Below are 27,110 nucleotides of genomic sequence, written 5' to 3' on the forward strand. Positions count from 1 at the left end.
ACTGGTGAAGGCTGAGGTTGGTAGTTGAAAGCTGACAGTTGAAAGCCACTGTAAAGACTTCATTGTCAGGGAAACAAATCTGCAGCAATGGGCAGAGACATTCCTTGTTTTTTCACTCAAACTGCTTGTCAGCATCGCTTTCTTGGGTCCAGTTTCATCTTTAACTCCATCAGCTTGTCCAGATTTTTAGGAATGCATTAAAAGTCATCACTCAACGGCTCTGTATCACCTTGTCATGGGGCTCCGCTGCAGCAGGTTTAAAATAAACAAAAGGAAAATACTTTTTAAAACTGTGTTTGTCTGCACAATGTATTGCCACTGGAATTTTTGGAGGCTCAAGGTATAAATTGGTTTAAAAGGGGGTTAGACAGCTTTGTAGAGAATTTGCTCAGCATAAACTCCTAACAGTGACAGTCTCAGTGCAGCTCAAGCCAAGCAGCTCTTTAGCAGCTGATTGCCACTCAGTTGGAGGACATGCTGAAAAGGAATATCCTGTTAGTTATGGGGGCAAGTTACTGCTTGGGGCATTCCCACTGGAATCCAGAAGACAATTTTTCCCCATGAGCACAGTCAGACATTGGAATCATCTCCCAGGGGAAGCAGTGGAGTCCCCTCCACTTGGCAGTTTAAGACTCAGCTTGCCAGGGTGCTGGGGCAGCTCATGGCAACTGCACTGTCACCTAGAAAGGTTGGAGCAGATGATCCTTGGGGTCCCTTCCACCCTGGCAGTCTGTGATATTCATTCTTTGTATGAACAGGAACAAGACATTGGAATTCATGGTCCCTTCATTTGACAGACTGCAGCTCTCCTTAGCTTGGTTCTGGGTCATTCTCCTGAACACCTGAGGTGTTCTGCTGGAGGAGTTCAAAGGGAGCCGATGAAAGTGGACAGAACTTGAACACACAGGGCAAGCACTGAGTTTCCAACCAGAACATGCAAGTGAGTGGTTTTCACTGCATACTCTTGGGTCTGCAGGAAGGTCTGCGTGCCTGCCCAAACCATATCTTGGTAGTTCAGAGTTTACTCAATCTGCAGAGTACTCGTTCTCTTAAGACAGTTCTGCAGGTCGATGTTACCATCATGAAATTTGGCAGTCTTGCCTTGTATCGTAATGCTTATGCCCAGTGCTTGAGAGCAGTGTTCAGGACCACACTATTGAAACCTGTTGCTTTTGGCCTGTTTGTAGGCTGATTGTTTCTAGCACTGAGGGAATGCCCAAATGGATGTCTTGTGCTCCCAGACTCTGTTTCTACCAAGCAAAGGCTAGACCAGCTGGGAGTGACAAATACTGTAGGAGTATCACCTCTGTGGTTCATTGCAGACACATGCAGAGTGTCTGAAGGTGAATTTGAGGAGTGTATTAGTCCTGGTAAGTAGAACCACAAATAAACTTTCTTTACTCATCTGTGTGGCTTGACCTTTCTGCTGCATATTGTTGTAAGGTCTGCTGTCTGTCTGGAAGTCTGGATTGGGGATGGCTTTGAGAAAGAAGCATTGTTTGTATTTTGAGCAGCAGAAAAAACGTGTTTGTCATCATGGTAGGATTCTCACCTGGTTCATATCTTTAGATCCTTTCTTTCAGATGTCTTTGTTTCTGTTTCACTTTGTTCTTCTTTCTGTCAGCCACTCTGAAATACATATTGGATCCTGTACTGCTTTGGAATTGGCTCATTCTTGAATGGAATCACCTCAAATCTTTAGTGGTGAAGCTTGCTGAGCATCTCTGAAGGTTACATCTGGTTTAGTTGCTGTTCGTGATTGTGTGAACTGTGCTGACCACTGCTGTGACTGTGAAACACAAAATGTAGCTGTGTTTTTAGATAAAATAAGGGGTCAGTGACTTTGAACTCCTATCGTAGGGTACGATTTTCCAAATTCCTTCTTACAGGAGTTTCAGAAGTTACCTGTCTAGGTATGTCCTATTTAGTTCTGAGTAAACCATTTGTGAGTGAGACTTGGTTATCTTTTCAGAAGGGGTTAAAACAGTGTCAAATGTAGAATTAGGATTATTCTAATGACAGTTTGGTGCTGCATCTTCTGATTCTAGTGCCTTCCTTATAGTGTCTATTTACAGCCTGGTTTGGGGATGTGATGCTACTTTGATCTTACTCTGCCTCTCCACTTGCAGACTCCTTCTCCCTTTCCCTCTTCAGGTTTGTCAACCATTAGCTTTGTCAACCATTAGCTCTTTGAGGGAGTGTACTTCACTTTTAGCCAATGCTTACTTGCCTCATCTCAATCATGCCCTTTCTGTCTTGGGATAATGTTGACTGTGAGGACCTTGGCTGTAACTTTGTCCCCCTGATGTTAGTAGTCAGAATCACATCTTCCTGTGCAATTGTGCAAAGTCATACTGATCTTTTTCCTGACTCCATACTGCAAGCTCATGTCTACTTCACTACTTGTTCTTCCTCTTATGACTGCTTTTAACATAATGGGCTTTAGTGCCTTTCTTTTGCTACAGTCTGAAGTTGTTCCTAGTTCTAACTTAAGCTTTTCCAGTTTTCCTGAATATTAGCCCATGCACGCTTGGGGCTGTGCTGTAGCTGTAGTTGAACCATAACATGGTTTATATCTGTCCTCTGACAAAAATCATGCAGCTTGTCATCCCATATCTCATTCAAGGCACAAGCTGCAGGGCTTCAAGGAGTTCTTTCTGCCTCTGTTTAAGACAAAAGGTGTTTTAAAATTAAGGAAAAAAAAAGGGTTACTTCCACTAGCACCAATCAGGAGAAAGGACAGACCACATTATTTGAGTCTGATGAGATAGAGAGGAAGGCAGGGAAAGGGCAGAAGAGCTGTGTGAAGTCTCCTGAAGTGGTACTGGAGTCCTTTCTGATACCCCATTGTGTCACTTGACATAAGCAAGTCTAGTTGCTGTGCTGAGGTGCATGGAGGCTGCAGAGTTCCCAGAGGTTTGCTGACCTGAACTGCTGTGTCCTGTTGCTGCTGTTTGGCTTTAGAGTTGTACTCTCAAGAGCAGATGTGATTGACCTGCTGGGATCCTGGTTATGGCTAGTGGTGTTACTGGGCCTTTTTTTCACTCCAACAGTATTCAGAAGAACAAAAAGTCATATGCTGTGTTAGACAAATTTTCATTAACTTGGAAGTCTCTCTCTCATTTCCAGTTGCCATCTTCTAAATGGATTCCAGTGAATTTTCAGGAACTTTGGATCCCCTGTCCTTGCCTGACAAACCACTTATTGGTGATCTCCCTTCTGACATGGAGTTTGGGGAAGGTCTTCTGGGTTCCCAAACAGCTTCTACCCAGGAAGCTTCAGTTCTTCAGCCCTCTGACTGGAATCAACCCAAGCAGATGAGTGCACATGGGGATTTGGACCTTCTAATGAAAGCAGACAGCATGTCTGAACTAAACAAATCAAAGGACTTTGTGCTAGATAAACCTAGTGCCCTGGATGTGCTTGAGAAGGCTGATGTTTTAGATGACTTGGGTAAAACTGCTGACTTGATGAAGCTAGATAAATCAGAGGGTCAGGATGTGGAGGATAGACTGATGGACTCCTCTTCTCTCTCTAGAGAAGCCCTTGTTCCAGAAACATGGAAAGAAGAGGAAGGTGCACCAAAAAATGATTCCGGGGGCCTAAAACAAGATGGTGCTGCTGCTAATCCTGCACTGTCTCGTGACAAAGCCCCTGAGTCACCCCAACAGCCTGTTCCTGACTCCAGGGAGCTCCATAGTGCCCCAGCCACAGAAGAAATCGCAGCACAATCTTCAAGTCCACCCATGCCCCCTTCCCATCTCAGTCTTAAACAGACAAAGAAGACAAGGTTGAAGGCCACAAGGAAAAGCTACCCCATGCAGAGGGAGGGGATGACAGGGGAAGCAGAGGTGGAACTGAACCCAGACAACAGTGCTGCCCCTTTGCCTCCTGAGACAGAGGAAAATCAGGCAGAGGAAGGGGATGATGGTGGGAACAACTTGCTTAAAGGAAGTAGTACACTGAAAGCACAGGAAGCCTCACCACCACCAGGTAGGTTGTTATCTCTGCAGAACTGCACTTCATCTTGCTCTGGAGGTCATCCTACTGCACACTGCTCAAGCTAGAGTCTGTTCTATGCTCCAACCTTTCCCATCACCCACTGCTATGGAAACTGTCAACACTGCTGATGGGCCAGACTTGTGGAAAGCATCTTGCTTACAGTGAATAATACTCTGAAAGCTTCTCCCTTGGTGCTCACAAGCTCTTACTCTGTCTTCCCTAAATTTAACTTTGATTTTCATAAAATCCTAGAATCACTTAGGATGGTTTCATTAACACTGCCAGGTCATCACCATGTTCCTCAGCATCACATCTATGCTGCTTTTAAATCCCTCCAGGGATGGTGACTCCACCACTGCTCTGGATTGCTTGTACAAGGGCTTGACAACCCTCTCAGGGAAGAAATTGTTCCTAATGTCCAAACAAAACCTTCCCTGATGCAACTTGAAGCTGTTTCCTTTCATCCTTGCTACTTGAGAGAAGAGACCAACCCCCAGCTCACTCCAGCCTCCTTCCAGAGAGTTGCAGAGAGCAAGAAGGTCTCCCCTTCTTTTCCCCAGGCTGAAATAAGCATTCTCAATGGTTATGTCAGTTAGGAGCTTCCCTGATAAAGCCATAGAAGTGCATCAGCTTAGCTCATACTTTTCATCACAGGAAGTGAGGGTCACCAGCAAAAGGTGTTTCCAATAGATAAAGTCCCTTTGCCCAGGCTGGCCATCCTTAGGATGTGTCCAGTCTTGGTAAGAAGCAACTGGAATCATACCTGTCCTGTGCAGGGAGATGGTGGGTTTAGGAGCTTTCCTGTGTCTGATCACCACCAGAACTGTGCTTGTTATCCAGGACTGCCTAATGCTTCTTGTGCAGACTGACCTAAAGGGTGGCTGCATTTGAAGAACACTTGTCCTTTTCTGTTGGAGCAAAGCAAGATGTTAGATGCCAGCTTTTTCTGTGCTTCTGTTCCAGGAGAAGGCCTGTCTGGGAAAGGAAGTGAGCTGCCCACTGAGAAGGTGAGGAGAATGCAGTCAAGCAGGTATGCTGCAGGACCAGAGAGGGTGGTTGGCTCTTGTCAAGCTCTGTGAGGGATACTGACAGTCTGGGAAGGAGTCTGTGTATCTCCTGTGACAGAGGGACACCTGATCACTGCCACTGTTGCTCCAGTGGGTCCCTAATTATCCCCAGTTGGAATGTCTTTCTCGTAAGCCTACTTTCCCTCTCCCTCATCTTGCCAGCTTTGGTCAGGTGTCCATGGGTGTTACCCATTTTTAGCCTGGTTATTGGGAAAGCAAATCCCAGAAGCTAGAACTGCATCATTAACTGGAATATTTATCCATGATTGTCCCAGCAGATGGTTAGCCTAAGTATTTCCTGACTGTCTTCTAGGAGCAGAAAAGAAGTGAACGAGCCAGAAGATCAGAAGCTGCCAGGCCTGAAACTGTGAACTCCTCTGAGAGCAGTGAGTAACTGGAGCTGGCCAGGGCCTGCTTTCAGCCAGGGGTCAGGGCCCAGGCCTGGGGGCAGGTGTGAGGGGAACTCTGGACCTTTTGTGCAGGATTTCCTCTTGCCCAGGCCAGGTATCTTCGCCCTATGAGTCTTCACTCTGGGGTGCATGCATTGCTTTCTGAGGGTGTTTAGGTTGAAGGGTGGGCTGTGGTATTTTTACAGTGGTGTATGGACACCATGCACCAAATAATAGGATGAGATTTAGGGGTTGGCCAGGTTTCCCTGGATGAGACTTGAGGGTTTCCCAAAGGAAATCCATCTCCTCAGCCAGAAGCTTTTTCCCTTTGTCTCTATGGCAGCAGGCTGTCTGAAGGAAGATTGCATTTGGGAGGCTTTTCCTGCAGAAGTCTCTGTTGTTTGAGATGTCGAGTGTCACCCTGCCATCCCCTGGTATCTCTGTGGTGCTCTGTCATTGCCTGCCTGTGCAGTCTGTGATGGGGGCCATTGATCCAACTTGTTCCCTTTAAGGTCTCCTGGTTTGAGGAAGGTTGTCTGCACACTTTGGGCTTCTGCTCAACTTCGGCAATCATGGCTTCCTGGAGAGGAATGGTTCTCAAGCTCAGTTTAGATTAAAGCTTTCTGATTCCTCTCCAGTTCCAGCAGAATATCTTTTAAAGGTTCCTTTGTCATTCCACCCAGACAGGTACAAAGCAGGTGACCCAGAAAGCCCAGGCAGGTGTCTCATGGCAGAGATTTCTCTCTCAGCTCCTCACAAGGGGTTTCTGTGCTGCCCTGCAGTTCCTGTCTCTGATGAGGACTCTGATGCCATGGTGGATGACCCCAACGACGAGGACTTTGTTCCCTTCCGCACGCGGCGCTCGACCCGCATGTCCCTGCGCTCGCAGGTGGCACAGCGAGCCGCCCGTGCCACGCTCACCAAGATGACCTGTGCCAACTGCCGGACTCCACTGCAGAAGGGCCAGACTGCCTACCAGAGGAAAGGGCTCCCTCAGCTCTTCTGCTCCAGCTCCTGTCTCACCACCTTCTCAAAGAAACCACCTGGCAAGAAGCTCTGCACCTTTTGTAAAAAGTGGGTATCCGTTCCCCCCTTCCCTCCATGCTCCTCTGCTTCTGACCCAGTTTGCCTTCCTCACAGGCCTGCTCCTTCTGCCAGTGGCCATCCCTGCGTCCGTCATGTTTTCAGTTCATCCACATCACTTCTTCCTGCTGCCGGCTGCTGCCCCTTGTCTTCCTTCACACACTGCACATCCCATACTCTGTACACCCCCTTCACATTATTGCCTTTCCCTGCCTTTCCCAGGCTCAGTGCCCCGTATCCCAGCTCCCCTTCAAAAAAACCTCCCACATGCTCCATCTTCAGGCACATCACCTCTGGGCTGGGACAGAAGCTGCTGTGAGACAGCTCTTTCCACCTTTTGGGAGCACAGAATGCCCTGTGCATTGCAGCTTGCCATCCTGTCTCTTCATGGCAGAACTGGTGTGTCCCTGCACTAACACATGCTTCTCCTGATCCCTAGGGAGATCTGGAACACCAAGGACTCTGTCGTTGCCCAGATCGGTTCAGGCGGTTCTTTCCATGAGTTCTGCACCTCTGTCTGCCTCTCCCTCTATGAGGCCCAGCAGCACAGACCAACACCTCAGTCTGCAGATGCCTTGGACACCAACCGCTGCAGTGTCTGCCACAAACCTGGCGAGGTGAACAAATCCTTGGTGCTTTCCATGTCCTGGATTGGGTGCTTGTGACTTGGAGCACTTGGCCCTGCCTGAGGCCATCACAAGGTGTTTTCCCGTAGCGTAAGGCCTCAGCCCCTGAGCTGGCTTGGGATCACTCCCTCGTTACTGTGAACCCGCTCTTATTCCAGCAGAAGAAATAAAGCTTCTGCTTCTCCCCTCCCTGAAGCTCCTTGCTTCCTGCCACTTTGCTTTCCTAGTTGCTCTGCTGACTTCTGGCGAGGGAGGCCAGTCTGAGTCCACACCAGCTTACAGTGTGGCACTTGCTCAAGGTCCAGGTTTAATACCTGTGACCCCATGGCCATGCACGTTAGGAGGCACATGGTGGTTTGGAGGAGTGACAGTAATGATGTCACTGCAGATCCAGCATGAAGTCAGCAATGGAAATGTGGTTCACCGCATCTGCAGTGATGCCTGCTTCACCAAGTTCCGGGCCACCAAGGGGCTGAAAACCAACTGCTGTGACAACTGTGGACTTTATATCTACAATAAGGGCTTTCCCCTGGAGTACCTCTTCCATGAGGGCCAGCAAAAACGCTTCTGCAACTCTGCCTGTCTCAACAGTTACAAGAAGGTGTGTGGAGTCAGCTGCCTAGGGTGGGGGGTCTCTGTGGGCACACAGCTCCTTTGCTCAATGTGAAATAGGGCAGATGACCTGACTCATCTTGAGTTTTGTTGGTGGCAAAACATTTAAGGGTTGCTGCGGAGAAACTTGAGAGCAGGCAAACAGGTTTTATGTATGCTGTGTGGGGCCCATCTTGAACACAAGCATGGGTCAGGCAGTCAATAAGCTGGACTGTGCAGTGACTCTGGGGTATGCAGTTAGCATGGGTTGGCTTCTTTGGGGTGGCTACATGTTTCTCTGTGGCCTGAGCAGGCTTCACTTAACTGTCCTGATGGGATTTCCAAGCTCTGTATTCCTGCTAGTGTACTCTTGAAACAAGAAGGTGAGGTACTGAAGGTAGCCTTTCATTGCTACCATCACCTGAACCTGCAGATTATGAGCTCTGGCATCAGCTGTTCCCTGCAGGAGAGCTGCCTTGCAGTGGGTGCAGTAGTAGAGTGGGATGTGTGAGGATTGGAGCTCAGTGGCTGTGATGATCTCCCTGGCAGCTCTGTTCTGCTCTGTATTTGCAGAAGAACACTCGGGTCTACCCATGTGTGTGGTGCAAGACACTGTGCAAGAACTTCGACATGCTGCCCAACATGGATCGAAGTGGCAAGATGGGCCTGTTCTGCTCCATTTGCTGCACTACCTCCCACAAAGTGAAGCAGTCAGGCTTGGTTGGTAAGAGCACCTCTCTGCAGGGAATCGGTCACTTCTCCACTCTCCTTTCTAGGTACTATTTATTGCCTGTGGATGAGGCTGGAAAGAAGGCATGTCTGGGGAATTGTTTGTCTGAGGAGCAGTCCAGTGAGATGTGGAAGGAGGTTTGGAGAGGGAGGAACCCCTGCAGCACACAGACATGATGCTGAGTGTACCCTGCTGCTCTGGAGAATGCAGGAAGCAGTTGTAGTGCTGTGCTGCCATTGCCCTTTCCATTGCACAGAGTACCAAGGTGTCCAGGAATGGGCATAGGCTCTGGTGCATGTATTGCAGCCTGTTTGGACAAATTCCTGTAGAACCAGGGTTACTTCCTTGAACCACTCTGCTCTCCATCCATGTTTAACATTTCTGTCCTAGCAGAATCTGGTGTTTCTAGTTTCCTGGTGTTCCTGGCCTTTGTTTTTTCGATAACAGCTTGACAGAGTGAGGATGAGTGAATAGCTTACATGCCATCCTCAGAATCCACTTCCACATCCTGCTCTGCTGCCCTCACCAATTCCTGTTTGTTTCATCAGGTCCCCCTAGACCCTGCAGCTTCTGCAGAAAGAGTTTGTCTGAACCCTGCTATTACAACAAGACAGACCGGGTTGTCTACCAGTTCTGCAGCCCCAGCTGCTGGACCAAATTCCAGGTACTGAAATACTCTTCATGCTGGGCTGGGCAATAGAGCTCATGCCTCCTTTCACAGTTAGCAGAGGCTCCACCTTCCTCAATCTCCTCAGTGAGGAAAGTCTTTGCTGGAGCACTGGAGCTGCAGTGACTGTACTTGCCAAGCACTCAGTCTTGGCCCAACCTCCTCTTTCTCTGTTGGGATAACATGGGCTACAATTTACTCCTGGCTATCAGGTTGTGCCCAGCAGGAGCGCAATACAGAGCTGTGCTGCATGAGTGGTTTGGGATGCAGTGGCCTTACATGAGGGCACAAGTAAAAACGTGTAAGCTAGCACAGTAGGGACCTGCTAGTGGACCTGAACCAAGTGTCACCAAGAAATGTAACTCATCTTGGATGTATTGTCTGAAAACTTACAACCAGCAGGCCTAGATACTTCATGTATAATAATCCTCTAAGGCTTGACTTGTGGTTTTTAATCTTTTGATGTTAAATTTCAGCACGTGTGCAATACTTGTGGTGTTCAATGCAACCAGAAGAATATTAGTTTTGTGCAGTTGTCAAAGAGCAAAGCCATAGCCAGGAAGACCTGAGTGGCTTAGGCCATGACATGCCTTGGCCAACTGGGAAAACATAGAGAACCTAGAGGTAGAGTTAGTTACTGGCAGCTTGCAGCATGTTGTCTGGGGGCTGTTTTTCTCTTGTGGTTTTTGTGTTGGTTTGTTTTATGGGTTTTTGGTTTTGTTGGGTTTTTTTGAGTGGGTTGACTTTTTCTCTTTTTTTTTTTTTTTTTTTTTAAACCTTGGGCTTACAAATGATCCTGAGATCACACATGGTGTTGGGAGGGTAACTGTAGAGTTTTTACAGTTGTAGACTTTGTAAGACTTGAATCATAGAATCATAAGAACAGTTTGGGTTGGAAGGGACCTTTAACAGTCATCTAGTCCAACCCCCCTGCAATGAGTAGGCACATACTCAACTAGTCAGAGCCCCATTCAACCTGGCCTTGAATATTTCCTGGGATGGGGCATCTACCACCTCTCTGGGCAGTCTGTTCCAGTATGCCACCACCCTTACTGTAAAAATGTCTTCCTTATCTAGTCTAAATCTGCCCTTCTTCAGTTGAAAACCATCACACCTTGTCCTATCACAACAGGCCCTACTAAAAAGTCTGTTCTCGGCTTTCTTACAAGCCACTCAAATATTGAAATGCAGTTCTAAGGTCTCCCTCGAGCCTTGTCTTCTCCAGGCTGAATAACCCCAACTCTCCCAGCCTTTTTTCACAGGAGAGCTGTTCCATATCTCATATCATTTTTGTGACCCTCTTCTGGACCAGCTCTTACAGGTTCATATCTTTCTTGTGCTGAAGACTCGAGAGCTAGACAGAGTATTCCAGGTGGGGTCTCACCACAGTGGAGCAGAGGAGGAGAATCACCTTCCTTGATCTGCTGGCCACCCTTCTTTTGGAGCAGCCCAGGATATGGTTGGTCCCATAGGCTGTGAGCATCCAGCTTTTCTTCCACTAGTGCTCCTAAGTCCTTCTCCACAGGGCTGCTCTCAATCCTTTCATTTCCCAGCCTGAACTGATACTGGGAGTTGCCCTGGCTCACCTTGCACTTGGCCTTGTGGAGCCTCGTGAGGTTTACATGGGTCTACTTCTCGAGCTTGTCCAGGTCCCTCTGGATGGCACCCATCCTTCAGGTATGTCAGATGCACCATCAGCTTGATGTCATCTGCAAACTTGCAGAGGGTGCACTTGATCCCACTTATCTATAGCACTGATGAGGACATTAAACAGCACTGGTCCCAGAGCAGACGGCTGCAGGACACCACTTGTCACTGGACAAGTCTGGACAATGATCCATTGAACACCACCCTCTGGATGTGATCATCCAATCAATTCCTTATCCACCAAACAGTTCATCTATCAAATCCACATCTTTCCAATTTAGAGAGAAGGATGTTGTGGGGGATGTGGCCTTACAGAAGTCCAGAGAGGTGATATCCATAGCTCTTCCCTTGGTCACTGATGTACTCACTGCACCACAGAAGGCCACCAGGTTGGTGAGGCCCTTGGTGAAGCCATGCTGGCTGTCTGAAATCATCTCCCAGTCTTGCATGTGCCTTAGCAGAGCTTCTAGGAGCGTCTGTTCCGTGATCTTCCCAGGCACAGAGGTGAGGCTGACAGGTTGGTAGTTCCCAAAATCCTCCTTTCTACTGTTACTAAAAATGGATGCAGTGCTTCCCAGGAACTTCACCTAACTCAGATCACTTGAGTCACTCCCATGTAAAATCAGTATGAGCAAAGCCCTGCATAACCTGGATAAGGAACCACCTTGTTGGCAGATCTCAGAGCACACTTGTCTAAGAGAAAACACTGAAGAGAGGGTTTCAAGATGTCTTCTTGAGGATCAGTGTTAAGCCCAAGGACTTCAATACCTTCATCAGGCGCCTGGCAATAAAATAAAAGACTGGTAAAACTTGGCAGATCAAACAAAAATTGTTGAGGTGTTGGCTCCTGTGGCTGCCATGGCATCACCAGAAAGCAAAGCAATTGGATTGCTTGCCAAGACTGGTTCCTCTTACTGTGTGCTCACACAGATCCTGTTAGCCTCAGTCAGGAGGTGTGGGAGCACCTGGGAAAGGGAGCGTTTTGAAAAGGCCCTGGGAATACAGCTGATAAACCATTCAGTGTGAGCCTCTCAGTTTGCTGCCACAGAGAGGAGGAATAAGTTACTGCAAGTACAAGCAGAGAGTCACAGAATCATTGAGGTTGGAAAAGGCCTCTGAGATCATGCAGTCCAACCATCAACCCACCACCATCATGCCTACTGAACCATGACCTGAAGTGCTGTGTCTCCACATTTCTTGAACACCTCCATGGATGGGGACTCTACCACCTCCCTGGGAAGCCTTTTCCAGTCCCTGACCACTGTTGCAGCAAAGATCTCATCTCCAACCTATCCCTTCCCTGGCACAATTTCAGACCATTTCCTCTCCTTCTGTCACCTGATAGTAAGGAGAAGAACCAAACCCCCACCTTGCTGCAGCCTCCTCTCCGGAAGCTATAGAGAGCAATGAGGTCTCCCCTCAGCGTCCTCCTCTCCACACTAAACACCCCCAGTTCCCTTAGCTGTTCCTCCCCAGCCCTGTTCTCCAGACCCTTCCCCAGCTTTATTGCCCTTCTCTGGACCTGCTCCAGCTCCTCAATGTCCTTCTTTAAGTGAGCACCCCAAAACTGAACTCAGGATTTGAGGTGTGACCTCACCAGTGCCCAGTACAGGGCATGATCCCTGCCCTTCTCCTGCTGGCCATACCATTGCTGATTCAGGCTAGGACCTTCTTGGCTACCTGAGCACACCTGAGTGTGGGGAAGTTAAAATTTGTGGTCTAGGGAGCAAAAGAGCTACCTAGAATGTTGCACAGATAGGAAGAGTGTTCATCCAATGTCTTTATCATCAGTGTTGAAGAAAAATTGGAAGCATACTGAAAAAAAAAAACAGAAAAGTGACACTGGGGCTTGGACAATGCAAGTACTGAGGCACTCACAGAGCACCTCCTCTGACATGATCAGAGAGCAAACCAGGAAGACGACTTTACTAATGTATATTTCCTTGTGGACAAGAAGCAAAGTGCCAAATGGCTGTTTGGTAGAGGAAGGTGGGATCATGATGGCTGCTTGAATTCTGTAAGTTGCTTTACCCTGAAAATAAAAACCAAGCCCCTGTGGCTGGAGATCTTCCAGGAAATTCTCAAGAGATAGTGGAGCTCCCATATCTGAATGTTTTCAAATCCAGAAGGGTAGCAGCTTGAAAGCTTGTACCCTGAGAAGAGTTGGCCCCAATGCACTTGAAGTGAAGCAAAATTCGTGGAGAGCAGATTCTTGAGGAGCTTGAGACATGACCTGATAGACTGACTGTGAGCCATTGACAGTGGCAGCAAGTACAGGTCTGAGCAGGGGGAGATGGGCTGATGTGAGCAGTGGAGCAGGCAGGAGGTGGTGGCAGTGTGCAGTGGGTGCTCACTGCCCTCTGTGTGCCTGTCCCCCATCAGCTGTGTCTGTCTCCTGCAGCGCTCCAGCCCGGAAGGTGGGATCCATCTCAACTGCCATTACTGCCACAACCTGTTCAGTGGGAAGCCGGAGATCCTAGATTGGCAGGTGAGGACTTTCCCCAGGAGGATGTTGAGGCCAACCCCAGTGAGGCCTGCAGGGCTCCTTCATTTCCCTTCTCAAAGCAGAACTTCTTTTGCACCACTGCTCTGAATGCCTTAACTGCTGTGATGTGCCTAGAGACTGTGCCCTGAGTGCTGTGCTCCTGATATTTAGCAGGATGTGAGAAGGGCAGGAAGAGATCACTTCTGCCAAACCCTGTGCCTGGGGAGCTGGCTGAGCCCCACAGTCTTTCTCTTGCTTTCCTGACAAAGTGTGGGGACCTCCTGCCAGGCTGGCTGACCAGCGGCGGTGTCTTTGGTAGGACAAGGTGTATCAGTTCTGCTGCAAGGACTGCAGTGAGGACTTCAAGCGGCTGCGTGGGGTGGTGTCTCAGTGCGAGCACTGCAAGCAGGAGAAGCTGCTGCACGAGAAGATCCGCTTCTCTGGAGTGGAGAAGAACTTCTGCAGTGAAGGTACTTGAGGAAGGCATGGGAAAGGCAGAGCCCCCATGCCAGCCCATGCTGGGGGAGGAGAAGAGAGCATGGAGAGGAACAGAGGGGAGACTGACTTAGCCAGGCCCTGGGGCGAGAGCCTTGCCATGCAGTGAAGGGAGGACAGTTGTGGGGATGGCTTGCTGTCCAGCCAGGCCCTAGGGCAAGATCTTTACCATTCATTGTGTCCTTGGGGAGGGCTTTCTCACAGCTTTTCTCTCTCTGGGGGCTGGGGAGACAGCAGATGGCAGCTCCGCTCCTCCTGTCATCATGCACTTCTACGCTCTTGCGTCTGGGCTGGCCTGACCTGGCCTTGCCCTGCCTGCTGGGTTCCTGCACACAGGAGGTTGGAGTCAGACTCTTCCTAGAAGCATGGAGGTGAGAGATGGCAAGTCCCCATGAGGTCCCATCTTATCCCAGCCCCAGGGGCCAGTGCTGGATTGTTCCCTGCAGTGTGTTGCGTGTGCTCTGTTGTCTCCGCAAACCTGGATTCTGGTCGTGTTTGGGTCAGGGAGGCCCCCAGTGCATCCTGGGAAGGTTTCACTCCTATTGTTTCTCCGCAGGGTGTGTGCTTCTTTACAAACAGGATTTCACCAAGAACCTTGGCCTGTGCTGCATCACCTGCACCTACTGTTCTCAGACCTGCCAGCGGGCAGTCACCGAGCAGCTGGAGGGCAGCACCTGGGACTTCTGTAGTGAAGACTGCAAAAGCAAATACTTGCTCTGGTACTTCAAGGTCAGTATTGGCACTGGCAACTTATGCTAAGTGCTGTGGTGGGCACGGCACCCAGATAAGTGGGCATTGCACTGAGGAAGTTCACACTGCTGGAGTCTGGCTGGCACTGCTGCGGAGAACCTGGCACTGCTGGAGTCCTGCCTGGCAATGACGGGACACTGCTCCGGGGAAGCTCATGTAGCTGGAGTCCCCTGCTGATCCTGCCAGAGCACTGCCATGAGGAAGCTCGCAGTGCTGGATCCGTGGCTAGTGCTGCTGTGAGAAGTTCGCACCGCTGGAGTCCCCGGCTGGCACTGGCAGGGCACTGCTGTGGGGAAGCTCACAGCACCTTGCTCTGTGCACCCTTCACTGGAGAGTTGTGTTCCACTCAGAGCGGGTGTGGTTAGTTACTCGTTGTTTCTCTCCTGCTGATGCGGGCTTTAGGCAGCTCGGTGCCATGCCTGCAAGCGTCAGGGGAAGCTGCTGGAAACCATCCACTGGCGGGGGCAAATCAAACACTTCTGCAACCAGCAGTGTCTGCTGCGATTTTACAACCAACAGAACCAGCCCAACCTGGACACACAGAAGGGGCCCGAGAGCCTGCTGAACAGTGAGTAGGAGGGAGGGAGGGGACCTGCATAACTCAGTGTGAGAGACACAGGGAAGACTGAACAGCAAGGGGTGGAAGCTTCCTGCCTGGGACTGGATGAGACGCTAGGGAACAATCCTGCACTGGCCCTCTGGGGGAAAGGACGGAGTGGGACCTAATGAGGCTTCTCCATCTCTAACGTCTATGGTTCTATGACACACAGGGCCCAGACGGGAGGAGCCGGTGTAGCTCACACTCTTAGTGAGGATACTCAGGGATTTAACAGCCTCATGTTGCCAGCGGAGAGCTCAATTGACAGGGTTAGGGGACAGCATGGTTTGGCATGATAATTCACCTGCAGCCTCACACCACCTCTGAGCTGTGACCTTCTCAGATCTCATAAGCTAATCAGAATTGGGCCAGGTCAGTGCTTGGATAGGAATCATTCAAGGAAAACACAGAGTGCTACAGGAAGTGGTGCTGGTGATGCTGTAGGTGGGCTCTCCTCAGCCAGAACTGAACCTAGAACAACCTTGAGGGAGCACTGAGCCACTGGAGGCACTCTGCCTTGTGATGTTAAAGTCCTACCACTTACGCAAAGATTGCTGTAGCTTTGAGGAGCTGCGAACCCCCCTGTCCTGGATAACCCCATTCTGCATCTGTGGAAATCCAGCTGGAGAGATTTTCACTGCCTGTTGCCCCATTTCCTATCATTAACTTGAGCTAGTTGCTTGTTGCTTATGGAAGATTGCAAAGTGCTTTGGGGTCTCTCAGGATGGAAGATGCTCATACTGACAGTGACAAGACATTGCTTGGCCCTCAGATGCTTACATAGTCTCATTCTGGTTAGTCTTTCATAGGCCATGATCTTCTAGGTGATCTGTGTGATCTAGTTAAAATACCTGCAGCTTGTGATGGGACTTGCTCTGGTGCATCAAGCTTCGACAGATACCTGCATTGTAGGCTCAGGGTTTTGCTGCTCTCCCTGGAGTTTCATGAGTTGTAAAACCCTGACTAGGGTGCGCCAAGGAGGGGAAACCAAGACAAGAACCTTCCTGTGAGACACCTCGTCCTCTGTCTCCGGACTCTTCCTGGTTTCTCTCCTGACAGCAGTGGGCTGATTGCAAGACGGGAAGCCCTGGATGTTCATGCTGCTTAGGCAGCAAAGCAGAGCTGCTCTGCCAGAAGCAGCAGGTTTCCCCCAGCCAGGGGCATCCCAACTTGCCCTCCAAGACCCACACTCCGTAAAAGGCCATGTGAAGCAATGGCTCAAGTGGGAGCACGCTGGAATGACCTGGATAAGGAACTGTTGATTTTTGCTCTCACAGGAGTGCCCAGGGGAAGTCTCCTTGATGGGGCACACTGTCCTGCTGGCCAGGGGAGGAAAATGTGTTAAACTTGATGGTTCCTGTAGATCATTAAGTGATTCCAGAGCCCTAGCCATGTTATTCCATCTGTCTTATACTTTCAAGGCATCTCACTTGTGAGGGACCACTAACACTGGGTTTGGGGGACAGGCACAGTGAGCAAGCTCTGCCTTGCAGAGGGATGCATCTTTCACGCTATTTGGCCATTGTCTCCTTGGAGCCATGGAACACAAGACTGAAAAGTACCTTCTCTGCCACCAACAGCCACATGAGTTCGAGCCCACCCTCCACCATGTCTCTGGAGGCCCCCCAAGGACTTTACTGTTTGGCATACAGGGCATCGCCCTTCACTAGGCCTCTGTTTGCCCTTCAAGGCAGAGAACTCTTGAGGGTGGCCAAGGAAAAGCCCATGAGCAGTGGTGAGCTCTCAGTTGAGCACTGCCTCAGCAGCTTGGTGAACACCACTGGTGCCACAGTTGTGGCCCTGCCAGTTATGGAATAGTGGTGGACATCCTTGTCCCAGGACTGTGGCATACTGCTCAGTTTGCAAAGGAAGGGTGCTAGAGCCAGGAAATGCTGTTTGTTTATACAGAGAGCTTTCCAGCCTGGAATGCTGTGCTGAGATTTTGGGAGAAGCTGTTTGAGCAGTGTTGCCAGCTCACAAGGGACTACCTGGATTTCAGGCCTGTCTTGGGCAGAGCTGCTACCTGCTTCTTTTGCAGCCAGTGGTTGACTAAAACCATTAGTTCTTTTGACCTCTGGCTGCTGCCAACCTGGTGATGCTGAAAATGCTGGCTAATGATAAAAGTGGACATGCCTTTGCTGGGAACAGTCTGTGCAATGTGGAATTGAGAAGCTTCTGCCACAGAACTGTGCCCAAAGACTTCCATGGGGAGCTGACTCTGCAGAGCCATCCAGCTGGAGCTTATAGAGGACCAGAAGTCATGGTTTGTGTGGGCAATGTCTCGAGAGCTCCTTGGTGGTATTGGAATGAGAGGAAAAAGCAAGGCACAGCTTTCCTGGTAGCTTGGGCATGTAGGACATGGAATATTGCGATGGGAGAATCTTATCTCTCTTAGTCCTCACTCATTTGCCTATGAGGCAATGAACATTGCTTTTGATTCTGCTGCAGCAGAAACTCTGCTCATACTTCATAGCTTGCCTTTTCTCATTCAAGTCATTGATGTCTCCCACCTAGACCTGCTGCCTGTGTACTTTGGTCTGGTCAGGGGCAGTTCTTGGACCCACTAAGACCATTGCAGATCCTATGGCTGAATGCTCAGCAGCTGCAGGCTAGGGAGCTTCCTCCAGCTGGAACTTACCCATTGCCCTGTAGTGGTCAGCAAGCGGACCCTGCTGGGCCTCCAGTTGCTCAAGAGCTGTCCTGTGCTTCCTTGGGACAGAGGAAATCCATGTTGGACCTGCGGAGTCTGGGTCTGTCCTGAAGCCCACCTGGAGCACCCTCCCGGTGCAGGAGGTGAAAATGGACTCATCACTCCCGCTGGGTGCTGAGACCTGCTGCCTGCCTTGCAGGTGTCTCGTTCATGCTTGGCCCAAGATTAGTTAGTGCTGTGGAAAGCAGTTGTTTTTCCCAGGACACTTGGATGAAGGTACTCTTTTAGCACATGAGCCTTTGAGATGGACACTGGTTCTCTGCAGAGCAAATCGTCCGAGCCAGGATGATATTGTCACAACCTGAGACTACTACCTTCCACACACGCCTCTTCCTGCAGGTGACCCTCTCTTCCCTAGCACTGGGGCAAAGCTGTCTGCTTTCTGGGATATCTTGTAGCACTTCTGGCTCTGTCACCTTCTTCCTAGGGATCTTGAAACACTTTACCAAGATAATTGCATCAGAGAGATGGGGGCACAGGGAGAGGTCATGGCTCGGTACAGCAAGCCAGTAGGCAGAGCTAGGAATAGAGCCCTGGGTTCCTCCCTCTACAATGGGCTGGGATTTCTCCTGACCTGCTGTGATGGGAATAGGGTGGACTGCAAGGAAGAAGTTACATGGGAATTAGTTGATTTTGGAGCTGTAGTGTCTTCTGAGCTGCTAGGTATAAGGATTGTGAAAACATTAACTGTTCCTGGAGAGGCTGGGAGCAGTTTCTGGAGAGCTTGTCCTTGTCCTCTTGTTGCTGCCACCTCCAGTCCCAGCAGTGGGACCTGTTGGCCCAGGAGCTTTTTTATTTAGAATCCTTGCTTTCTCTTACAGGTCAGACTTCAGAGCCAAAACTACCTGCCCCTTCCCAACAGAAGGCAGAGACTAACATGGTAAGGCTCATTGGAGGTAGGAGTTTGCAAGATAACACAAAGAAAAGACAGATTTGCCATTGCATTCTTCTACATTTCATTCTTCTACAACCAATACATTTTAAGATGTCTGGGTAGTGGAAGCTGATAAGAACTGCTGGGAGGGCAGCATCAGCATATCTCCTGCAAGGCAGAAGAATGGATTCCCCAGGAATCAATGATGGCCTCCACTCTTGCAGTGTCTCCATTTGCATGGTGCTCTCCTGTCACTGGGTGTAGTTGATGTTCCACTGGGGCAGGAGTAACCAGTGCCAGACTCCCTGCTGGATCCTGCAGAGATGCTGCACAGGCTTGTTGCCTCCCAGCAGCTTGGCAGCCCTTTGGCCAGCTTTGACTGAAGGAGAGTGTGCATGCTGGGGACCGGTACTGCCTTAGGTGGACACCATCCTCCTGCTTTCTGCATTTCCTCAGCTGTCAACAAAGACCTCCTCAGCCCAGATGTCTCTGGCTGCACCGCCTCCCCTGCCGCCTGCTGTCCCAGCCACCCCTCGCAAGAACAAAGCTGCCATGTGTAAGCCACTGATGCAGAACCGGGGCATTTCCTGCAAGATAGAAGTGAAGTCCAAAGGATGTCAGACAGGTAGGAAAACAAGACAGAACTGCAGGATTGCAGGGGCATTTTGGAAAAGCAAGTGGCACATCCCTGTCCCAGGCTAAATGCGAATCCAGACTGTAATGCTGTACAGAGCATCTGGGTGTTTGGCATCGTGGCGAGGAGTCCCAGGGGCAGTGCAGGATGCACACTGGAGGGCTGGAGGTAGGGAGCCCGTTTCCATCAGCAGCAAAGGGAGAGATGCAGAGAGCACTGCAGCATGATCCCACCTCTTGTGGGACAATTCTTTTCCTCTGGAGATCAACAGCTTGTCTGAGGGCTGCTTGCTGAGCAGATTTCTGTGTGTGGTCTCCAGCATGTGCAAGGTAGCTAGACCTCAACATGGCTGTATAAGAGCAGAGATTGAACCTGTAGCTAGGGCAAGCCTCTTGTTGCAGGGCTGTTTGGCTTGTTGCTGCTTCGGCTTTATCCACGAGTCAAAAAAACTGGTGGCTCGAAGGAGTGTGGTGCTGGATAGCTGGGGGCATGGCATTGCACGGCAGGACTGGGTGGAGGATCTGGGAGCAGGTTCACTGATGTACTTTTGCTTTTCTCAGAAGCTGACTGGAAGCCCCAGGTGATTGTGTTGCCAATCCCTGTCCCGATCTTCGTGCCTGTGCCTATGCATATGTACTGCCAGAAAGTACCTGTGCCTTTTTCCATGCCTGTCCCGGTAAGCCACACACACCCCTTGCCTCTGTCCTCTCACTGTCTTGATCCTGCCTTCTGCAGCCTCCCTGCTCGTCCTCTTCTGCCCCTGCCTTTAAGTCATTCAACTGAGTGTCAGTGTTCTGCCTGCTCTACTTCTGCCGACAGGTGCCTGTGCCAATGTTCCTGCCCACCACACTGGAGAGCACAGATAAGATTGTGGAGACCATTGAGGAGCTGAAGGTGAAGATCCCCTCCAATCCCTTGGAGGCTGACATCCTGGCCATGGCCGAGATGATTGCAGAGGCTGAGGAACTAGACAAGGCCTCCTCAGACCTGTGTGGTAGGTTTACCACAGCTTAGTCAGGCCCAGCAGCTGGGATCTTGTGGGGTTTGCCAGTTCTTGGAGCTAAGAGCATCTGGCTGTATCACAGCTCAGAATCACAGAACAGATCTGGTTGGAAGAGACCTCCAAGCTCATCCAGTCCAACCCTCAACCTGGCACTGAAGGGTCAACACTAAACAGTCTTCCTAAGCACCAGGCCCACAGCTGCTTGAGCACCTCCAGGGATGGTGACTCCAGCACTACCCTGGGCAGCCTGTTCCAATGTTTGAGATCCCTTCCAGTGCATAAATATTTCCTGAGATCCAGCCTGAACCTCCCCTGGTGCAGCTTGGAACCATTTCCTCCATCCCTGTTGCTTGATACCAAGGAGAAGAGGCTGCTCTCCCAAAGCCTTTGAAAAGGGAACAGGAAAGAGCAAGTCCTCAAATTCTGCTGAGGAGGTAGCAAGAGGGAAGAGATGCAGCAGGGAACAGTGTCTGCCACTGTGCCTTTCAGGGGTGCTAGTCCTGTGGCACACATGCAGCAGCCAGTTTATTCAAGTGGCTGTTCAGGCTCTGCAGCTCCCCAGCCAGAAGCCAAGCAGTCCTGACCTCACAGGTTTTTTGACTTGAGGGCTACATTCTTCAAGCCCTGGTGACTAGAGTTGTGGCTGGGGAGGGGACAAACATCCAGTGTCTTGCTGTCCAGGGACACCTGGGCAGTGCAGGTGTCTTGGGGCTGCTCTGAGCTGTGCTGTAAGGAGCTTGATTTCCAGCTGTTAACAGGGAAAATGGACAGAAAGCTTTCTTGGTCTGCTTTATGATCTGCTTTTGCATTGCAGACCTGGTGAGTAACCAGAGTGCAGAGGGTCTCCTGGAGGACTGTGATCTCTTTGGCCCAGCACGGGATGATGTGTTGGCTATGGCTGTCAAGATGGCAAACGTCCTCGATGAGCCGGGCCAGGACCTGGAGGCTGACTTCCCTAAGAGTAAGAGCTGGGTGCCACAGGCAGGCAGGGTCCTCCCGCTGCCCTCAGCTGCCCATTGCCGGCAGCATTAAGGCTTACTTCCCCATTCCCTTTGACTGACTGGGTTTGAGGCCAGGAACTGAGAGTTGTGCAGATGGCTGCTCACAGCAGGGGTGAGGGGACCACCACTTGTGCAGAAGTGTGTGTTCATCTAGACTGACCTGCTGTGAACACAGCAGATGAGGTGGTAGAAGCATCTGATTTTAACAGCACAAAGAGCAGGGACAGCAGCACTGCTTGTCTCTGGATGATCATTCCAGAGGACCCACCAAGGTGAGAGACAGAGCTGGAGAGGATATGGCACCCTGGCAGAAGGCAGAATTACTGAATGTCCATTGGCAGGCAGGAGGTGGAAGAAGAGGATAACAGCAGTGCTGAGACAGGTTGCTAGCAGCAAAGAACAGAGAATTGGAGTGCCTGTGCCAGGCTGTCTCCAGTGCTGGCCTGGCACAAGTGAGTGAGGAATGTTCCTCAGGTTTTAAAAACAGACAAACAAAAAACTGTCAGAGGGGAGAATCTGGAACTCTGGTTAGTCTGAGACAGCTTAGCTGTGTGTGCTGGGCTGTGGCTAATAGTTCATGCCAGGCAGTGGTGGAGGGTGTTAAGTGCTGGGCTGTGTTTCCTCTTATTCTTGTAAAAACCAGGCCAGCACAGGGGACAGAATGAGAATTCTCAGCTGAGGCCTTCTGCCTGTGTTTCCTTTCAGACCCTCTAGACATCAACCCCAGTGTGGACTTCCTCTTTGACTGTGGGCTGGTGGGACCAGATGATGTGTCCACAGAGCAAGATCTGCCTCGTGCTGTCCGGAAGGTGAGCTCCCTGTGGGTGCTGCCTGCCTGCTGCTCTTTGGGTTTGAAGTGGGAGCTGTGATCAGTGATGTATGAGTCACAGAATGCATCAGGTTGGAAGGCACCCTCAAAGGTGTTGTCCAACCCCCTGCAGGCAGCAGGGACACCTCCAACTAGAGCAGGCTGCACAAGGACACAGCAAGGCTGATCCTGAAAGTCTCAACCACCTCCCTGGGGGGCCTGTTCCACTGTCTCACCACTCTCACGGTGCAGAACTTCCTTCTGATGTCCAACCTAAATCTGCCCTGCTCCAGTTTCAAACCATTGTCCCTTCTCCTATCTCCTCAGGCCCTTCTGAACAGTCCCTCCCCAGCCTTCCTATAGGTCCCCTGCAGATATTGAAATGCAGCTCTGAGGTCTGCCTGGAACCTTCTCTTCTGCAGACTGAACAGCCACAACTCTTCCAGCCTCTCCCCATAGCAGAGGTTCTCCAGCCCTCTGATCATATTGGTGGCCTCTTCTGGACCCTCTCCAGCAGCTCCATGTCCCTCTTGTGCTGGGGGCCCCAGAACTGGGCACAGCACTGCAGGTGAGGTCTCCCCAGAGCAGAGCAGAGGGGCAGGATCCTCTCTCTCCATCTCTGGCCATGCTGCTTTGGATGCAGCCCAGGCTGCCATTGGCCTTTTGTGCTGCCAGTGTCCTTTGCTGAGTCCTATCCAGCTTCTTCCCCACCAGCACCCCCAAGTCCTTCTCCACAGGGCTGCTCTCAATCTCATCATCCTCCAGCCTGGATTGATGTCAAGTGTTGCCCTGACTCAGGTGCAGGACCTTGCACTTTGCCTTATTGAACCTCATGAGGTTCTCCTCAGCCACCTTGCCAGCCTGTCCAGGTCCCTCTGGATGGCTCTCATCCCATCCTTCAGTCTTATCAACTGCACCACTCAGCTTGGTGTCATCTGCAAGCTTGCCTCAGTCTCTGTGTCACTCGTGAAGATACAGAACAGCTCTGGTGCCAGTGCAGACCCTTGAGGGACACCACTTGTCAACTGCCTCCATCTGGACATGGAGCTGTTGATCTTGCAGATGCAACCATCCAAACAATTCTGTATCCATTTAACAGTCCACCCATCAAATCCACATCTCTCCAGCCTAGAGAGAAGGATGTTGTGGGGGGCTCTGTCAAAGGCCTTGCAGAAGTTCAGAGAGATGACATCCGTGGCCCTTTCCTTGTCCACTGATGTAATTGCTCCAGTGTAGACAGCCACCAGATTGGTCAGGCAGGACTTGCCCTTGGTGAAGCCATGCTGGCTGTCTTGAATCACCTTCCTGTCTTCCATGGGCCTTACCAGAGCTTCTAGGAGGATCTGTTCCGTGATCTTCCCAGGCTGACGGATTGGTAGTTTCCGGGCTCCTCTTTTTCACCCTTTTTAAAAATGGGCACGTTTCCCTTCTCCCAGTCTCCAGGGACTTCACTTACCAGGACTTTTCAGATACCATGGAGAATGGCTTTGCAACTGCATCAGCCAGTTCCTTCAGATCTTTGGGATGCATCTTATCAGGTCTCTTGGACTTGTTTATGTTCAGGTGCCTTAGGTGGTCCTGAATTTGATCTTCCCTTCCCTCTTCCCATAGGAGAAACTTTACCCTGCTGGTCCTCACCTAGTGGTCTGTCAACTCAGGTGAAACAGAGGCTTTGGTGTGCTGGGGAGGTTTTGCTCTGTCCCTTCAGGGCATGCCTGGCCTGTTGGACTCCTCTGTGAAGGAAAGTACTTGCCTGTCTCTTCAGAGGAGCTTGGAATGCCACAGATCTTGTAAGAGCTGGCCTGTTGCCTGTCTGTGGTCCTCAAACCTAATGGGCAGTGTTGGTTTGCCAGCAGAAGGATGCTTGGAAGCATGGGCATAGGCGTACTGGGAGGGAGCTGGCAGTCAGCAGGTCTGAGTGTTGGCTGGGGCTCTGGCATCTGCTCCAGGAGGTGCCCGGTCTCACAGGAATGCCTCTCTGCAGGGGCAGAAGCGCCTGATGCTCTCTGAGAGCTGCTCCCGGGACTCGATGAGCAGCCAGCCCAGCTGCACAGTGCTCAACTACTCGTATGGTGTGAATGCCTGGAAGGCCTGGGTGCAAGCCAAGTATGCAGCAGGAGAGACCAGCAAGGGAGAGGAGCTGCGCTTTGGCCGTAAGTGCCCTGTCTGCATGGGGGGCAACTGCACAAACCTCCCAGAAGCTGGGTCCCAGGGTGCTGAGTTCCTCCTGGCCTTGCAGGCTGTTGTCTGACACTGCTGTGCTTGTCTCCACAGCCAAGCCCATGAGAATCAAGGAAGACATCTTGGCCTGCACTGCAGCTGAGCTCAACTATGGCCTGGCCCAATTTGTCAAGGAGATAACACGGCCAAATGGGGAGCGCTATGAACCGGACAGCATCTATTACCTCTGCCTGGGCATCCAGCAGGTGAGGGAGGACTTGCTGCCCTGAGGTCCTTTACAGCCAGACCTGGGGCGTCATATCTGTTGAAAGGAGCTTGTACCCTTTAATCTGCTTTCTGGGGACCCACAGAGGCTCACTGGGCTCACCTTCAGTACCTCACCCCAGGGCAGCAGTGCAGCTAGTTTGGTCTTTGTTCCCAAGCCCAATGGGTAGACTGGCAGCTATTCTCCAGCCTTGCCACCCTTTTTGTACATCCTTGAGAAGGGCTGGGACATCTCCCCAAATTTAGTCCCTTCTTCAGCACCAAGTTTGCTTTGTCATGCCTCAGGTTTTCCTCACAGTTCTCCAAAGCAGCTGGTTTTAGGAGGCTGCCCTGCAGCTCTGGCTGTGCAAGGAGGTGTGTGCTGCGTATGTACCTTGGGCTCTCTAGGAAGGGTTTGCACTGCAGGTGCTGTGTGTCTCACCTAACTGTGTGTTCTGTCCTTTCTAGTACCTGCTGGAGAACAATCGCATGGTGAATATATTCACAGACCTTTACTACCTGACCTTTGTGCAGGAGCTGAACAAGTCCCTGAGCGGCTGGCAACCCACAATCCTACCAAACAGTATGTGTCTCCTGGACCTTCAGTCACCACATGTTCCTTCTAGCCTCAGATCCTCCCACAATCTGTGCTCACAGTCCAACCTCAACTCTTTTCCTAGGCATAGGCAGCACAATCTTGGGGTCATGCTGACCCATACTGACAGTGGAGCCAGCCTGGTTTATGCCTCAGCAGCTGTTGCCCAGAGTCAGGGTGGCTGGGAGCCAAGCATGGCAGCTTTACACCTTGGGACAGCTTGAATCTTTGCAGTGCTTCACAGTGGTGTCTCCACCCTTTGGCAAAGAAGACACCAAGCCAGGAGACTGGCCAATGCCTTTGTGTGTCCTGTGCACTGAGCAAAGTGTTGGCCAGGGCTGCTGTCCTGCCCCCTTATGAGCAGACTAACGCAGAGCTCTGCAGAGGCTTTTCATGATGCTGTGATCTGGGCTGCCTCAACCGCTGTGTCTTGCCTGGGGTTAGTTCACAGATCCAGCCTCACCTCTGCACAGTGGCTGTCCCAGGCAGAGGTGTTTGGCTCCAGACGTGCGTATCTAGCCAGGAGCTGGCCATGTCTGTCCTGCCTGCTGTTTTTCCTTCCTCTCATGCTGAGTGTGGTGGAGCACTGACCTGGAGTTCACTTTGTGGCCATCTATAGGACTGAGCACTCAGGACTGATTTGGGTTAGGGTTCGGCAGTGCTCTGGGGTAGCTCATGGCTGGGCAGAGTCAGCATCTAGCTCTGTTGATGGCTCTGCAGAAGTAGCCTGATGGGAAAGGGGATGTTCTGAAGCGTCAGACTTCTGTAGTGAGCTTGCCTCAGGTGGGTGAAGGGATTGCCACAAGACCACTGTTGATGTGACGTTGTTCCTCCTGCATGTGTTGCAGACACAGTTTTCTCACGTGTCGAAGAGGAGCACCTCTGGGAGTGCAAGCAGCTGGGCGTTTACTCACCCTTCGTACTCCTCAACACGCTCATGTTCTTCAATACCAAGTTCTTTGGGCTGCAGACAGCAGAGGAGCACATGCAGCTTTCCTTCACCAACGTGGTGCGGCAGTCCCGCAAGTGCAGCACGGCCCGCGGCATGACCAAGGTGGTGAGCATCCGCTACTACGCTCCTGCCAAGCAGAAGAAAGGCCGAGGTAGGATCTGACAGAGCATCACCCTGCCCTCCCCCTGCCTCTGCCACTGGGTCCCAGTCATGATCCTGCTCTCTTCCCCTCTGCAGATGGTGGCTCTGGGAAACGGAAGCGTGAGGAGGAGGTTCCAGTCCTGGAGCAGCGTGAGAACAGGATGAACCCCCTGCGGTGTCCAGTCAAGTTCTATGAGTTCTATCTCTCCAAATGGTGAGAAGGGGTGTGTGCTGTCTTGAGGCCACCTCTTCCTTTTGGTGGCACCCTGTGGAGTGGCTGCTGCTCTCCAAACATTTGTACTTGAGTTTGAAGCCTTGCCCAGGGTCTGTGCTGCTTGTGTAGATCATGATTGATCCCTGGCCCCTTTCACTGCTTGCCTCTCTGCAGACAGGCAGGAGAGTGCAGTGTGACCACTGGCTGGTTAGTGAGTTTGCTCCTGAGTGAAGAGCTGCAGCCTCAGTTTGTTCTCATCCTGCCAAAGAAGGAGAGGTTGTGACAAACCATGAGTCCTCCATAGCCATGAGGACAGGACAGGCTTCCTGAGCCCCTGGAGCTGATCTTGGGCTCTCCTTCCTCTCTCATTACAGTCCCCAGAGCCTGCGGAATCGCAGTGATGTTTTCTACCTGCAGCCCGAGAGGTCGTGCATTGCCGAGTCCCCACTGTGGTACTCGGTGATCCCGATGGACCGTGGCACGCTGGAGAGCATGCTGAACCGCATCCTGGCTGTCAGGGAGATCTATGAGGAGCACAGCCGGCTGGGCGGCCTGGAGGAGGACACGGACTGAGAGCAGGCTGCTGTGGGCTGCCTGCGCCCCAGCCCTGCGCTCCTCGTCGCC

General features: G+C 51.1%; 1 protein-coding gene across 1 annotated transcript; it reads left to right on the plus strand.

Moving 5' to 3' along the window:
- The first annotated feature begins 3,143 nt into the window (after positions 1 to 3,143).
- On the plus strand, positions 3,144 to 27,059 carry ZMYM3 (zinc finger MYM-type containing 3). The gene is made up of 24 exons (XM_054388423.1): positions 3,144 to 3,993; positions 4,966 to 5,009; positions 5,383 to 5,455; positions 6,241 to 6,532; positions 6,981 to 7,158; positions 7,556 to 7,768; positions 8,332 to 8,482; positions 9,037 to 9,152; positions 13,204 to 13,290; positions 13,607 to 13,757; positions 14,339 to 14,511; positions 14,935 to 15,100; positions 18,662 to 18,720; positions 19,171 to 19,339; positions 19,909 to 20,024; positions 20,168 to 20,342; positions 21,166 to 21,312; positions 22,058 to 22,161; positions 24,145 to 24,313; positions 24,435 to 24,586; positions 25,053 to 25,167; positions 26,028 to 26,282; positions 26,369 to 26,486; positions 26,861 to 27,059. The coding sequence occupies exons 1-24, from the start codon at positions 3,144 to 3,146 to the stop codon at positions 27,057 to 27,059; spliced, it is 4,272 nt and encodes a 1,423-aa protein (XP_054244398.1).
- The last annotated feature ends 51 nt before the right edge of the window (positions 27,060 to 27,110 follow it).

Source organism: Indicator indicator, chromosome 17 (genome assembly GCF_027791375.1).
Source record: "Indicator indicator isolate 239-I01 chromosome 17, UM_Iind_1.1, whole genome shotgun sequence".
NCBI lineage: Eukaryota > Metazoa > Chordata > Aves > Piciformes > Indicatoridae > Indicator > Indicator indicator.